The sequence below is a fragment of the Pezoporus wallicus genome, unplaced genomic scaffold (genome assembly GCF_028554395.1).
Source record: "Pezoporus wallicus isolate ANWC-B61680 ecotype Strahan unplaced genomic scaffold, APGP_CSIRO_Pwel_v1 contig_2384, whole genome shotgun sequence".
Lineage (NCBI taxonomy): Eukaryota > Metazoa > Chordata > Aves > Psittaciformes > Psittacidae > Pezoporus > Pezoporus wallicus.
In genome coordinates, this window is record NW_026640488.1 from 9,858,233 (window position 1) to 9,875,662 (window position 17,430).

Here is a 17,430-nt window from a genome sequence, read left to right on the forward strand (position 1 = left end):
ACCATGTTAAATGTGAGATTTGCCATTTTCTTCTGTGGTTTTAACCTCCTGGTTGAAGGGATATTTCACAGGATGGAAACAAAGCTGATACTACAGGCTTGCTGATTTAATACCAACCTCATCACCTCACTGGTTAACCAAATATTCACAGTGTGGGAGAATGAGGGGAGAAACTAGGCAGACTTGTGAGGGCTAATCATACTAAAAGAGGGAGCACAGGTATTAGGAGAGGACTCCTTCCAGGGTTCTGGCATATCCTCTTCCACACAACACCCAAACCCACCAAAACAATTAAAAGTACTAAAAAAATTCAGATAGAAAAATTATATTTGTTCTTATAGTTTTGTCCATAGGATCTCTAGGTTTATGTCTTTAGAATCCTCGTGCTAGCTGAGGTGAAGAGGAATTGGGTTTGGAAACATCTATGTATGTTTTCTCTTTTTTGTCTTCTGTAATAACAAATATAATCTACATGGTTCTCAAAACTGAATTTTAAGGACAATAAATATTTCCATCACAAAGCTCAGAGATTTGGTAAACTATGCATATGAACTGCAGTGTCAGCAGAGATTGTAGGAAGGTGGTCTCTAAGGTCCCATAAAGTTTTGGGATAACAGAAAGACAGCCTGTGTCAGGAGCACAGAAAAGATCCTGTGCCTTTTTGTACTCAGACCAAAGAACTGTAAAAGAGCACAAGTGCAGTGTAACAAAAAGACATTCTGGAGACTAAAAGATTAAAAGGGCAATGTTCTGGAAGCCACTCAAAGCCAGAAGAAACCAGAAGAGGAGAGGGATGCATTCCATAGTTACAAAGGAAATAATGTAGTGAAATTCAAACAAATAAGGCTAGTGACATGCTGCTAGCAGATGCTCTCCAGTTTGTTACTTGTCTTAGTGTCTGCCCATCACTTTCCTTTGCTAGCTTTCAGATGGCAGTTTATTGTAATTAAATGAGATCAATGCAATCAATAGGGTGAGCAGAGAGAAATACCAATTAAAATAAAATACAAATCACAGAATATATCCTTCTCAGTTAAATCAAGGTTAGCACTGGACTCCATATACAAAATCAAGCCTTCTTACATTTGCTCCTGCTTCAAGAAGGATTCTTGCACATCCTACATGATCTCCCAGGCAGGCTTCATGAAGTGGTGTTACTTGGTCAATTGTTAGCGTGTCAACATTGTACCCCTATACAGGACACGAATGGCATATAAAGATCATAAAAGAGCTGTTCTTGTTCAAATTAATAGTTTACAATAATTACGCTTAAAACTCTACTTGCAATAAATAAATCTTCCGTAAACACAAAAAGAATCACTGTGGGGACAGTGAAACCCTGGAACAGGGGTTCAGAGAGGTTGCTGCATCTCCACTGATGGCGATCTTTAAAACTCAACAAGGCCCTGAGTCTAAACTGTCCTGTGATTCTATGATTCTCCAACTTAAAAGTCTGAACTATCTAAAGCCATGAATTTAGCAAGGAAAATATGTTTTGGACTGATAAAATCACCAAGCCCTTGAAATTTTCTGCAGTAGACGTTTGATTCTTAAGAACTAATAGTTGTATCTATTGGCTTTTATCAAATGTATTCCATAGTATGTTTTTTTAGTATTGCAGTAGATAATATGACAATAATAGCATAAGTATAGTGTTTCATAGTCCCTCCCTTTGCATTAAAAATATATATTTTTAAGTCACAGCTGTGCAGAACCCAGAATGTTTCAGTGATTCTTCCCCTCAGCAAGTATCTTCCTGGCCAGCTCTATTTACCTTAGGGATTAACGCAGTAGAACCGCATTAACTTATACCATGCAAGAGGGGAAGATTGATATGAATTTAGATACAGCTTTGGTAAGTTTTGTTGGTTTTTTTTTTAGGGGAGAGAGAAGTTCTAAAACATACAGAGAAAATATTTTAAATTTTAACTTGTATCTTATCACATAAAAAATTCTTAAATGTGTATTGCTCTGCAAAATTCAAGTGAACAAACCAAAGGAAAGCATACTCAGTCTGCATTAAAAATCTATGAGAGACAAAGTAACATTAAAAATGAAAGCAATTTTAAGAACATGGCCTTCACCTGTGACAATAAAGTCTTTAGAGAAAGAAGACGTCCTTGACTGGCTGCCTCATGCAGAGGTGAGCGATCTGCCCAAGAACCTATATGACAACAACATTTATTGAGTAAACCATATGAATTAAGAAGATTTTGAAATGCATAAAGCAAAGCAAAAAAAAATAAAAAAAATGCATAGAATAAAGACAACTGTCCAATGAAATGATTTTTCCCCTTTAGAGACTCTAATTCAAATGATCAGTTTCTAGACAATAAAAACTGATCTGTTATTAACTGTAAACACCTCTAATAAATGATTATGTGTTGCAGACAACAAAATATTTACATACTGATTTCATTAGTCTGATTTAATAAATCCATCAACTACCATGTTTCCCATCTCTCACTTCTATTTTTGTTCCTTTAAAAAATTAATATAATTTATTTTTGCAGCTGGCATATAGAAATTTATAGACTTTAGCAAACTGATATTTGGACCTAAACTAGACATAAACCTGCCTAAAAAGTCCTGAAAAGGTCGATGCATATGAAAGTCAATACTGAAATCCTCACGTATGAGATTATTCTGCAGCTACTACGCAAGTGCAAGGAAAGAAGTACAGTGAGAATCACTCTAAAAAATGGCTATAGTAGAAATCAGTCTAAGTCCTCATTCCAATTGGCTATTAGAACTAAAAAGTCAGATATGCTTAATGTAAAGATTTGGCATTTATTTTCATTTTCTTATCGCCCACAAAAAAAGAAGGGGGGGAGGAGGGAAGTAAGAAACCCAACAACAACCCCACCTTACCCACACATATCTGCCTTTAACTCCCAACCCAGGTCCCACGGTCGTCCCATGGCTGCTGGTGAAGAACCTGTCCTTTCCTCTAGAAGATGGGCCACTGACAGGTTCCTTCTAGCCAGACATGGTTGCAGACCCAGCTGATACCACTTTATTGTATGAATGTTGCAGATCAGATTTTGAGAGATTGTGCAAGGAAGAACCATCTTCAAAATATATTATGAATTACCAGTATTTATTCCTGTGAGAAGAAAATCACTGGAACTCTAAAAAAATGCTAATGCAATCACTCACGTGAGATATATCAATCCCCCAAAAAATCCCTGCACAAAGGTAGAGAGAGCTAAGTAAAATGAATTGGTAACCACAGCAGATAAACCTCTAATGCATAAAGGCGTTTGACCTTGTTGCAAAGCCAGTTACTGCAATTTGGTGACAAGGTGATGAATTTTAAATGAGAAGGCTATTGCTCAATCACTGGCTATCATCCCTCTAAGCTGTAAGGTAACTATTCACTAGAAATACACCATTTCCATTCCCTTTTGGACCCCTTCTGTCCACTGGCCTGTTTCAGAAAGGACACTTTTGGTTACAATAAACAGCTCCCTCAAATGACAGAAAAGATTAAAACTGCTCAACCTGAAAAGAAATTGGGGCACAGTTAAAGCCCGTGAAATAGTGCACAATATGGAAATCGAGATAAAACCTCAGCTTTCCTAGAGGCGTTAATGAATGAAACTAAAACTTACTCAGATGTAAGACTGTATCTCCTCACGGAACACATAACTACACTGTGGAGCTCAGCACTACTGGGTGCTATTCAGATCAAAAAATATAGCAAAAGCACTGCTGAGTATTAAAATTATCCTAAAACCATATAAGGCTGATCACAGATGTTAAAAAATGCAGCAAATTAAAAATTTGTAAACTTGATCTTAAAAATGCATGGAGATTTCTATTCTGTCAGAGTATCCAGTATCTGTGAGGGTCCTTCACAGGCAACATCCAGCTTCCAATACCACCAGAATTATTTGCATTAAACTCTGACATTATTTCCTATACTTTTTACTTAAGGTTTACTAAATGTAATATTTTGCAATTCTTACTGTTAGTCAGAATAACAGCTAAAAAAAACTGTAAGCAAAAGTGACTGGGATTTTAAGGGTATTATACTACAAAACCTGACCTCAGAAATCTGAAAGTGACCCAATTTTGACAACACATCAGTATTTTCTCTGTCGTCCCAATCTAAGCTAAGATACATTAATCCTACTGTAGGCTAGTTGTGTGCAATCACTATGAGAATTTTGACCAATGTCTTCTTTCTTACTAGTATGTGAACCAGCACTCAAGTTTTTTTAATTCCACTTAATTAGATCCATTAAGTTCTTCTGCTGGCAGCTGCAAAGAGTTCCTCAAAAATAACGATAGCTGTATTTAGAGGCTGCGTTTGTAATTTTGTCACCCTGTCTCTATAGATGAGAACTTCTCTCTTGACAGTTTATCCTACTCCTAAATTAACAGGCAAAAAAAAGGACACTTTGTTATAAAGAAAAACATCTAATAAAATTGCAAATGTCATGAGGTTTTTATGCCCATAAATACAATACAGTTTTGTAGCTGTTTGTAACTCTAAACAGAACAAATGTGCAGGTACAATCTGAAAGCAATGTTTTCCACCTTTCTTCCCTTCACCTCTTTCCCTCTTGGATCGCTCAGAAGAGTGTCTGTTAATGTCATTACTCCGGTGACATTTGAGATCAATCAAGTGATGCCAGATACCACCGTGAGCTCTATTTTGCACCTAGGCCCACTTTATAACCTTGTCTTCATGTAGAGACATCCGGCAGCTAGCTGTTTCTGCTAAATCCATTAAATACAAAAGGCCTGTATCATCTCTACTAGAAATAAAATCTACAACCAAAATGCTACAGAAATATTTTCTGCAAACCCAGTTTGGAAAAAAAAAACCCTCACATTCCACCTGGATTTATCAATAAAGAGTAATTCATCATTAAATACCATAGGAACAAGAATATGTGCAAAATAAATACGCATCATAAACAAACATCAAAGGTGTCTTAAATTTTTTGTCTAGATTGCTGCCTCCTGCTAATCTACAAACTTGCTATGTCTCTCACTTAGAGAGCATTAATAAGAACATAAACAAGGACAGTTTTTCATTCATTGTTGTCTGTAACAGCAGTCTTGGCAAACATGATCTATTCCGAAACTGTTAATGCATTAATTCCCTACTGAAGTTGTCTATGACTTGCTGACTACAAAGTATCTCTAACTATATATAGATAGAAGTCACATTAGTTCCAAGTTCTCTGGTGTAAAGTTTACCAGGAAGGGCAGCCTACATTGCTTTGTAAACACTAACAAGAAAGAATAAATACATTCACTGTATTAACAGGTGAAGTTAAAAACAAATAAATTACAAAGTATCATACAATACCTAAGTCTCCATCTCCCCATGGCACTTCCAGCCAATTGCAATTATAAATCCTACTCATTTCTTTCAATCTGGAAAATAAAAAAACAAACATCTGTTCTTGCTAGTTGGGCCTGTTCACTCCAGCTATGTTTGGAAGGAGATCAGCAGCTCACTGTAACACGAACTTGCACCCTTCAGTAAACACAGCTTCGAAGATACGCGCATAAACAAGTTGCCGGTTACTTTTCTTATGCTGAAGGACTGCAGTCCTTTTCATTTATTTTCACATTTCATTTTGTAATATAACAACTTTTCATAGTGCCAGTATCTGTGCGTTTGCCTTCCAAGAGAGATGGACTGGAATTTCAACACAAGAGAAACTCACAGTTAAATCAAGAGAACCTTGAGGTGAATAAGAACTGCAGGACAAACTCCCTCCTTTTAACCTCGTGCAAGGAGATAAATAGTTTTGTATCCTCAAAAATCAGTGCTAGTACACAAATTTGTAAGGGAAGCACTGCCAAATGTTCATGTTATTTTACTACTTACTCATAACATACTTAGAAAAGAAACACACACAGATATTCTGAACGTATCCCAAATGCTATTTAATTTGTATGCTGAACTGTGTTTTTCTTTTAGCAGCTCACTATTGCCTCAGTCATTTTCTAAACAATTCTTTGATTACTAAACCGGGGGTCTGATAAACATTCACAGCAGTGAAAATCCCCAAAACGTGGATTTTTAATTCTGACTTTGATCCATTTCTAAGTCATTATTTTCTTCATGTTTTCCCACAGACTTCATTTCTTTACATCTACCTGCTATTATTTTTCGTTCCTGTAGTTATGATCATAATAGTTAAATATTAAGTAGAAATACATTTTTGTAGAAGTCCTTCACCCCATTCATGATGTCCTTTTGGGTTTTATTTCTAAAAATTTGTGTAGTCTTAAACAAGCAAACAGAAAAACCAAACCAAAGCAAAGCAAACCCCACCCCAGTATAAAAAGTATATTAAAAGAATTAAAAATGTGATTTTTGAAGGAAGGAAGACTGGAAATGAGTGAAAGGCTCCTCCCTGACTTGAGTAGGAGAAGATTCATGCCAAAGCTCATCATTTCAGAAAAATACTCCATAAAGGTAAATAGATGCTGTCCCAGCCCTCAGAAAAAGCAGTATCAGAGAAAAACTGAAAATAGAATCCTGCCACAGTCGTGTACTGGGAGATGAGAAACACAAACTATTTTGGAAGTGTTGTAGCTAACATTCATTTCTGCAAATCCAACAAATGCTATGCATAAGTTCATTACTGCTCCCTTTTATTCCTTAAGATGTATTTTGAGTGTTTCAGTTTGTGGCAACTGAAGCAACAGACAGGATCAATAACTAGAACAGAAAAACTCTAACATTATAGCCCCATGATCAGTGGTCTCACGTCAGTTATTAAAACTGCCTGATATTTCGTATATGGAATTAAGTTCTAACAGATTTTTAGTGTGGAACTAAAACATTACCCATTTCTCTAATGCCCAAACAGGATAAAGAAGAGTGTCAACTACTTAATTGATATTTGATGTTAAAAAGCAATTCTAAAGAATCTTAAGTCAAGGATTTAAAAGTTAAGAATGCATCTTTGGTGCTTAAATACTGTGATTAAATATGAACATTAAAACAAGCCACTTCTATTTAACAAAGGAAATTCCAGCAATCATCAACATTGAAGAACTTCAAAAGAATCCCAATTTAGTCTAGAGACGATTAAAACTTGTCTAAGGGAGAAGATACAGTTCAAGTGGCATTGAAATACTTCATTTCAATATTTAAAAGAATCTTTGTTTTCATTTGACTACAAATTATATAACAATAAATAAATATATACAGATAATATACACATGCAAAGAAAACCAACCTTTATTAGTTCAAAACAATTTTCCTTCCATTGTTTCCTATCATGTAGACTTTCAAAATGTGGGGATTTCATTCCAAATGCAAATGCCAATTATATCCTGCTCTTGAAAACCATATAAACCATTTCTACCTTCCTACACAGTTCTGCTTGTGGTGCACGCATATTATGTGACCACACAGTGGTTTTGCCATTCCACTGTTTATTCAACGAGTGAGTTAGCATTCCAACTATATTTTACCTCCATATCTAATAGGATCTCTTGTTCTTTGAGACATGCTATCCAAATTATAAACTGACTATAACATTGTTAACTTTATGTTGCATTTTAACGGTATTCTCCCGATAGCAAAGAATACTTCAAAACCCTTGCTGAATCGATCTTCATAACATCATCCATTCCTGCTATTTTATAACTAAGGAACCAAAAGACAGAGAGTTTTAATGCTAAAATTGTAAGACCAATCTAATAGCTTATTTTTGTCAGAGTAGTTAGGCCTTAGAGTGTACACTGAAAGCACAGTTTAATTATGGTTATGAGACCTTTGAGCTTCTGAAATTTCAACCTTAGATAATAATAACCATGATCAGTCAAGAAACTTTCAGGTTAGGTGATTGGTCTTAAAACACACAGGTGCTACAGCGAAGACAAGAATAGAATTTGCTTTTAAGGACATTAAAATGTTAACCGTTTTTCCTTACCATTCACTACAGGCCTTCTAAACTTTACAACATACAGGAAAATATAGGGTGCAATTTTCTGAGTATAAAGTGATTGCATTCTCAGCAGATCATCCATCTTGCACATCAAAGAAAGAAGGGGCTTTGTGGAAAAGTACAGCATGTGACTGTGTTGTCAAATACTGAGGGTGACTGAGCATTGGAATAGGCTGCCCAGAGAGGTTTGTGGAGTCTCCTTCCCTGGAGATACTCAAGAACTTTCTGAACACAATCCTGAATAATGTGCTCTAGATGACCCTGCTTGAGCAGGGAGGTTGGACTAGATGATCTCTCTTGGTCCCTTCCAGCCTTGACCATTCTATGATTCTGGGATAATGTATCAGAGGGTCAAATCAGTGTGGCACAGGCAGTGTTACTTTTAACAATTCCTAAATTTTGAGTGCTTTGGCATTGCAATTTAACATACTTTTCACACAGAGACATGAGTCACTAAACTGTATTAAAAATTCTAAAAAATCACAGCAGCAGTATCCAAATATAGCTCACTTGGCTCCTGACAGAAGCAACATTATCCTACGTGAAGGCACTGGCAATGATGATGGCAGCTGTGCCAGGCTTTGCACACACAGAAGGAAGTGTATCAACCCCTTCTCCCATCACATGAAAGCATAGCCACAACTGCCCTGGTCCGTTGCTCATGAACAGTTTGGTTTTGCCATCTTCTTGAAGGCTCAGCAACTGGATGGATAATTTTCTAGTTGAAAGTAGCTCGCAAGCTCTGTGTGCCAGGGGTAGAGTGACAAGTACAAAATCACATCAACCTCTAAATCCAGTGATCTGGATCCACATCAGATTTGATTTGAGTGCACGGAGCAGGTGGTACTACTCTTAGGCTGTTATTATTTCCTTGAACAAGTCACAAAAACAGTAAGGGTTTTTAAGTAGTCTTCCCAAATAGAAAGTGACAGAAAAGGCATACGAACATTCTGAGCTGAGTCCAGATTCTGGAGAACTTCTGCCTGGAATAATTTTGCTCGTCAAAGGCAGTCTCAGCCTTAATCCAGACTGCAAGCAATATTCCCCTAGCAGTGCTCAAAATTCTTAGTATTTTCCCAGCCTGCTGGAAAGTGAATGCAGCACATGACCTAAACCCTAGCCTTAAAAGCAGAATCCAGCTGGGCAGCAAACTTGGGCCTAGTGTGCTGACTTTTGCCACATGCAGGAGACTTTGGTAAACTAGCGGGGCTGTGGACCCTCAAGCCAGTAGGCTGAAGGCCATTCCCTAGCATGACTCTATCTTTTCACCCCTCTACCAAATCTTATCATGACATATCCCACCTCCTGCATCACTTTTAGTCCATTTTCCAATCTGCATATTTAATTACATGATGCATTGCAGTATGACTTTGCTCTGCAAGGGTGGCTGAAGAATAAAGTCAGGTTTGGATACTTCCATGGATGGGAACAGAGAGGGAAGAACAGAGCATCCTTCAGATTTGATATTAGATATACTTGCTATTCAAGTGAACTGCAAGAACCAGAAGCCTCAACTGCAACACAAGCCTCTCAGTACTTACTTCAAAGATGTCCATCAATAAATATATATACACCCAGCTTGGCAATCACAAAGAGGCTGTAAGTAGCTGCACTGAGCTGAGATGGATTCTTCGGGAAAAATTACTTTCCATATTTTACTGTGATTTTCAAAATATCAAAACTTGAATTTGGCTATTTCTTCATAAGAATGGCAAAAGAGGCTAACCCTGAAGCGTATCGAGGAGGACTAGTGTTAACATTGATAAACTTGTGTATTTCTTTTCTGTCCAAGGGAGAATGTCCTAGTTTTTTTGGAAACTACTGACCTAACTAGCTTAAATGTTCAAAACCAGAAATTGCTATAGATCAGGAAATCTGTAACACCAAACAGTGTGAGGGCAAAAGATACACTGCGTATTAAAACATTCAAACAGCTACTTGTGAAGCTATGGTAACTGTTGCTTAAGTTCTTGAATTTTGCTTAATTCTAAAACTGGCAGTGCTGGAAATTAGCAAAGGTATTTTAAGAATACCTCTGATTCCTGTAGCATACAGCTATGGTTTACACGGTAAATTCATAAATATTTTTATGTACAATATATCAAATCTCCCTTTCCTTGACTATTTTTACATCTCCAGGTTTTAATTTGACATCTTATTATCACGGGTTTCTTTCTTTTTTTTTCTTCACTCTCAGCCTTATAAGATCAATGTAAATGGGAATTATGATGACTTATATGAATAATTATGATTTAAACATTCCTACTACTCTTGCAATTGCTCATGGCCTCCTTTTACACATTTGTGTTATGAAAAATATAGGAAAATATGACACAGACAATCACAGTCCAAAACACTTGTTTTATAATAGTGTTTGTTCCTCGTGGCTGAAAAACCTGTGTCCAGCAACTTAAATGCCTCCTAAGCACTTCTCTATGCAAACCTTTACAATTTTATCTTTGGTTTTAGTATCCTAGCAAATTACAAGTTCTGTCACCTGTAGTTCCTCCATTGTCTCCTATTTCAGCTACCCATACACTTCACATATGAAGTTATATGTAAAGTTTACTCCTCCCCCTCCTTTCCTTCCCCGGTTACTTGCTGTAAACAATTACCCCTCAGTATCCAGTTACCTTGTGACAGGACAGCAAAAGTCAGGGTAAGTCAAGCCTTAAACACTTGCATAAAACAAATAGGGCAGATAAACAAGAAAAGGTATTTTAGATCAGCTGATAAGAGCGCAGAACAGACTAAAATAGCTTCAACACCCTTGTGTTAACCCATGCAAGACAATAAAGTGCCACTAACATAAGCATGCATTTATATTACAGCTAAGAAAAAAAAACAAAAAACAGTTTAGAGCTAGAATATCACAAATTGGGTCAGCTTAGCATATTTCAGTACACGGTTGCTGAAATGGCTGCTATACTAACCTTGGCTGGTCAGAATACCCCAGCTAGCTTTTCGTTTCGCAGGACACTCCCCTATACATTCTAGACGTCTTTTGGGGAGCTTCTGGCTCCTCTGAACAGCAGTGCTTGTTGTCATTATTTGTTTCTCGAGGAAAGCCTGTCTGTCATTGGTGCAGGTACTCTGGTCTGACGAGCACTGCCAAAGGGATTTCTACTACCTCTTTTCCTCCTTTCGGTTTTTCACAAAGGATCTTGCTGTACTTACTGTAGAATGGCTACAACACTGAAATCCATTCAGTAACATTTACTAGCTTGGACTAGTGACTACGTAGTGGGGGAAGGGAAAGACTGCTCTAGCATTTTCTATTTTTAAAACAGAGAAAGAATCAGCTTAGCTACAGCATGAGTCTTAACTATTTACATGATTTAAATGGAAAGAAGGTGTTAATTTTTTAACAATATAACCAAAAAAAGGAAACAGATACTTAAAGCATAAGTATTCAATGCTTTGTTGTTTGAATAATAGGCAACCTAAACCAGAAAAACTAAAGCTGCATTCTCAAACTGTCAATTCTTTTAGTAATAGAAACAGCAATTATTAATGCATCAAGCTTTGCTCATGTGTAATTTGCAGTCAAGAGAGATTCTGGAGTTCAGAAGTATCCATGAAACTATGAAGCACTTCCAATTTTTTCTTTTTGAATTTTTTGTTTGGTTGGTTGGTTTGTAGGTTTTTTGTTGTTGTTTGGTTGTTTTGGGTCGGTTGGGGCTTTTTTTTTTTTTTTAAATAGGGGACAAGGTATCCTACAGATGTCAACTACAAAATAAAACCTGAATAAGCAAAAGCATGGTTTGACTCGCAAAATAAAAGATTTCACTGGTTCTTTGAAAGTCTGATCCCATTATGAAAGTAAGGCTGTAGTCTTGTCAAAAGAAGCACAAGTCGATACTATCTAAATAATAACAAAAACAAATGGGAGGCTTTTTGGAGTTTTTTGGTGGGTTTTTGGCAGCTTCTTGGTTGTTTTTTTTTGTTACTGTGTATCATGCAACAGAAATCTGCAAGGAGAAGCAATCTGTAAAATTCCAAATGCATAAAAAGGACAGCGATTTGTCTGTACTAATAACATGCCAAGATGCTGGCTTTACCACTTCTAGTATCTATTTCCTCCCTATCCTACTGATATAAAAACTAGCAATTTGCAAACTTTTAAAAAGAAAATTACCATTACAAGGCTTCATTATTGCTACCTCTTGCAGTACCTGACAAAAATTAATCCCTAAGATGTTGACATAATAAACAGGCATTTAATGAAATTTTCTATATCTCTCTTATTTTTCTTTAGGAGAACAATCAGAGGCAGGACTATAGTTAGGTAGGCCAAGGGAAAGAAGGAGGAGCCGCTGCAAATTTCACCTTGAAATTGCAGCACATGAGAACTGCCCCACTGGAACGGTGCTATAGTCTTTACAGAACAGAAGCAGGTGGGCTACTGCTATCCTCGCAAAAGAGAACAAAACTGCACTCTCTCAGGCTTTATATGCTGCTTTAGACAGTTGTTTTCCTCAGTTTTATCTAGCTGAATGAGCCAGGGTATCTCACAGGCTGAAATAAACACTTCTATACACCCAGCAATCAGACTCTGCAAGTAAGTCTTGAACAGAGCTTTTACTAAAGGGCTCATTATAAAAAGGCACATTAAAAATACATTATTTTAATTCTAGAATTATTTGTTAAAATATATGTTTTCATCAAGTAAATAAATATTGGAAAATTAATTAACAGGAAAGCTGACTGCAGATGTCTCTGTTAGGGAGGTATCATCATTATTCTCCAGGTGAGAAATAACCAATGACAATTTCTGTGCTTTGCCACAGCTCTGAGGCTCATCTCAGTTTTACAATTCCTTTCCATTTGGAATGGCATCCCAGGACTTCCAGGAGAAGGTGGTGAGGATCAGGATCAAGCAAAAAGCATCTGGCACTGCAGGGCAGGGATTGACAGTGGGCTGGGAAGAAAAGACCTACATGTTTTTGTAGGAGTTTTGTGGGTGAGCTATTCAGCTGAGAATGAAGCTGGGTCCTTCTAGAAGAGTGGTACAAACATGGAAGTAGTTTATACAACTTGCTTCCCACAGATATTCCCGCCCCCCCCCCCCCTTCTCTCACTAGTTTCAGAGATGCGAATTGCAGGCGCAGAAAACCAGCAGACACACAGACAGCTGGCATGGCTTCAAAGAGGAAGACCCCAGGGGAGCCAGCAGCACCCTGTCATTCTCAGCCGCAGAGCTCCATAGGAAGCAGTGAGTTACCAACAGAATCTGCCATCTTCAAGGCAAGAGTACTAGGAAAGTTCCCTCTATTCCATAGAGACTTACCACTCTATTATTAAGTTACTTTGAATACTTTGTAGGACATCAGAATGCAACGTATAAAAATAGGCACACTATCTTTCTTCAGCCTTTAAAGAAGGCAAAGTTTATCCTGTTCAGGACTCTAGAAGCAGCTTTTCACTAAATTCTGCTAGGCACAACCATTCGTCCTCCCCATTAAAAAGTCCTACTAAAGCAGTGTGTAAATAAAAAGGGTATTTAAAAAAAAAAAGCCAGACCAACATCAGAAACCAACTGTAAATGTATTAAAAATATACTCAAAATGTTGATATAAAAAGGGGATGAACAAACAATTAAAATTGTGGAGTAAGACTGAAGAACTCAGTAATTCCATGTTAGAGGTGGAAGTGAAATAGCATGTGGTCGTCCTCAAGTCAGCCATCCATGCACTGAGTTATGTTAGCTGCAATATAAAAATGAGTATCTCTTGACTTCATTAGATAATAAAACTATTAATATTTGCAACTACTTAGACTTGGTATTCACATTCTGTTCTTCAGATTTTACTCTATAGAAGACACTCAGACACTTCCAAAATCTGCCAGAAAACCTATACAGATATCTAAGTTGACATCCAAGTATGCAGAAAGCACAGCAGACCATTATTTCCCCTGCCTGGGCACACAAGCAATTAGGGACAGTATTCAGATTATAGTCACTCATGAAAGCAACACAGCTACCTGCAGAAAAGCAGCCAGAAGAAGGGGTAGACACTACAGTCTGAGAGTAAGGAAATCAGAGGATTTTACTGATGAGTTTGGAATTCTGACTCAATTTAGCAGGCAAGCTTTAAACAAACCACTATGATGTTGCATTTCACTAATAATTTATATTCAACTTTTATAACACAGGGGAAGAGTTGTTAAAGGAAACTTTCAAGTGATTTTCTTCAGAGTAGTCTTAAATTCAGATTTCTCTTACAAGAAATGTCAGTACACAGTCAACTTCTCTGTCAGCAAATAGCTCTGAGTTTACAGGGGCAGCAGTTCTTAATAGGTGGGAATGAAAATGCAAAGATATTTTTGTTCCTCCCCTTCAATGGGGAACTTGTTCTATTCTGAAGACTGTTCTTAAGGCAATAAAGATGCAATTGTGACAGCACAAGAAAAGCGTTAAGAAAAACAATAAAAATCCCCCTCTACCCTTCACCTTTCAATATATCATGCAGCCCAATGCAATACAGTCCAAATTCCAATAACAGCAATTTAACTTTGAAAAAACTGGCCAAAATTGCACTGTTTTCAAATACGAGTGTTTTATGTGCAACCCTGCTCAAGGTAGCCAACTGATGAGCCACATCCCATTCTGTACTTTCAGATTCACTCTGATGACCAGGATTATTATAGGATCACAGTGACTGCACAGAACCTGCCACACTAAATTCTAGAACAGGACTAGGAACTGTCTCTGCCTGCTGATGTAATCCACAGACTACAGCAATGAAGCTAAATGATCAACAGGTTCCTTGGTTCTCAGTGCCAGTACCCCAAGAGTTGCCTGCCATTTGACATTGCCAGAAAAGAACCAGCAGAGATCTTGAATATTTCTCCCTGTAGGAGAAGCCAAGACAAAGGAGGTTTTAGGAATAATTACAGAAACATGGTTACCGACAAAAACAAAACCCTAAAAGGCCACAGTGCCACTATTACATCCCACAGTACCGGCTCAGCACCAGGGAACTTGAATGCACCATAAAAGTACAGGATAAAGCTCTAACAGGACAGGGAAAGGACTGGAACAATTTTAATTTTTTTTAAAACACATTCTTGCATCAAGCCATACTTCATGGCCAATACAATGATTATAAGTCATTAGCAGACAACCAGAAGCTTAGGCATTACCCAAGTGTCACCAAACTCCCCTCTATCCTCCACATCTTGACAAATGCCAGCAAGTATTCAGACATTACTTAAATGGTCATTAGTTATTCAAGCATAAAATGACATTTCTCTATGCCACTGTAAGGACTAAAAAAGCCTATTATACACTCTTGCTCTTTCTAAATACATTGTCATATACCTCTTTTGGCTACGAATAATAATGATAATAATTGTTATTATTATTGTAGCAACAGCATGGATGGCTAGTAATTTTTCTACCTCTTCCCCTGAAATTGTTACAGTTGTTAGGCTTTGTATTCTTGGATGCTGGGAATCAGAATGGAAGGTTGAGATAAGATTTAATATTCTGATATGATAAAGGTTTTGTCTCAGCCCCCACAGAAGTCAAATACGGAACAATGATACATTTACTACATTTCTTGGCTTGTGGATTTGCAATGTGTACCTGCCAGACCTCTTCACGCAGGCAAGCAGCGGTAACACATAATATGTGCTAATACACAGACTAAAGTAAAACAAATCACAGCAGTCATGCTGATGAATCTAGCCAAATCAGTTATTAAGCAGGCCTGGACTTCAGATATTGTCAGAGAAGACAGAAGGCATGAGATCAGCAGTCAGCATGGGAGTGGCATAGAGTACCACAGTGTGAATCTTCAGCCAACTACCGTGAGAGAACAGCCATAGAGATCATATGTACTGCCAAAAAGACTAGATGCAGTAAAGACTAACATCCACTAGTGCAACAGATGCAGCATGCCATAATGGATTTATTAGCGATCAGCCAGCATTGCTGCAATCATGAAGGGAGCTCACTACTTAGGCATGCAATGCATTCCCCCAAAGCCATCATCTAAACCTGGCAGAAGTTCACTCGCTGCTTGCCTGCATTGCAAATGTTTGAGAACATCCCCCACAAGAGAAGAGTGTGAATAGCATAACCCTGTCCATAACAAGTTCATGACTGAGAGAAGGAACATCACCTTCAGAGAGCTATGTTATTTTGGTCTTTCCCTGTTGCCTTACTCCCCACCTCCACAAAAAAAGACCAGTGCAGGTTATATGCTTGAGTTTGCCCCAGTCCAGAAATGGAGTTTCTTAATGGCTTTTCTTTAACAACAGTTGTCTTTAAGGCCTTGCAGTCAGATTGCTCCAGGATAATCTTTCAGTCTTATTGTTATGTACCTTTAAAACTCCAGGTTTTAAGATGCATCAGAGTTCATGTTTCATTTTGTACCTGTTTGTAATTCAAACATTCTTCATTTCATCCAGAAAAATTAAAGAAATAATTTGATGAAGAGGATTTCTATTTAAGAGTGTGCACATCAAGCAAGCCAATAGGACCTAGGCTGGCAACAAGTTAAGGTCCAACTTCAGATAAGATGCATTTCAAGGGCACACACATAAATTATACTAACTATAAAATACAGCTGTGGAAATGCTATTCTCAAGGAGGTCCTGACATAAAATACAGATAGAAGTTAAAAAAAAATAACCACAAAGGAACCTACCTCGTAGGATATCTCGGTTCCTTTCAGGGAAGCAAGTATGAAAACAGGCTCCAGCAGATATATTCACTGTAAGTTTCTTTAGCCTTGAAGATTTTCTTTAAAGTAAGGGAAGAATCAATGCTTGTCAACAGAAGTGCTTGGCTTTCATTGATGCAAATAGGTCAGCACTCTGGCCATGCCAGCCTAGTTGCATCAGGTAGCTTTCACCAAACCCCCTTTAAGGTAGATTATAGTCTTCATATCAATGGTTCTGGTATCTTGCTGATATGTGGTGTCATTTGCTTCATTCTAAGCAAGTGTCTTCTTGAGATATTTATTTTGAAGTACTGGTTTTCTTTGGCAGTTATTTGTCATACTAGGCAAAGTTATTTAGCATATTGAGAGGTGATGAACTGTATCAAAGAAACCCTCCATCTTGAACTTTCAAAAAAGAACATTCACACCATCTTAAGCATTTTTACACCATTAGCTTACGTGCCACATATGAAAAACAAATGCTAAATGTGGTGCCTTACACCAAGTGGTATGGCAAATAGGTATGCCATACAATATTCCTAACATTACTAAATGAATCTCTATTGTATCCAGGAAGCTAGTAGAGGTCTTATATGGCTTTTATTAATAGAACAGTGATCTCTGTGGAATGCAAGTTGAGAAAATGCCTCATGCCTATCTCCCCTACCTAACAACTGTTGCTGAGTGACATTATCAATTGCAACTTGTTAAAACTAAATAATAGGAAAACTTTGCTCTAATCATTCCCTACAGTTCAAAATGTAATCAAGCTTTCCAAACAGTGGATCTCTAACAGTGAAACATAGCATTATTTCCTATTTATGAGT

The 17,430-nt window shown here is 37.4% G+C and overlaps 1 protein-coding gene across 6 annotated transcripts in view; it reads right to left on the reverse strand.

The window, feature by feature from the left end:
- The window catches only part of ASB5 (ankyrin repeat and SOCS box containing 5), a 38,234-nt gene that overhangs the window by 4,955 nt on the left and 15,849 nt on the right, over positions 1–17,430 (reverse strand). For 3 of the 6 annotated variants that reach the window (XM_057419212.1, XM_057419211.1, XM_057419213.1), the window contains exons 3-4: positions 2,085–2,164; positions 1,084–1,191 (exon numbers count right to left, since the gene is read on the reverse strand). In XM_057419212.1, coding sequence (XP_057275195.1) covers positions 1,084–1,191; positions 2,085–2,164 — 188 coding nt within the window. Of the gene's footprint in view, positions 1–1,083; positions 1,192–2,084; positions 2,165–5,326; positions 5,395–10,864; positions 11,151–17,430 lie in introns of those variants that run through there. The other 3 variants (XM_057419216.1, XM_057419215.1, XM_057419214.1) reach the window with 3 other exon arrangements.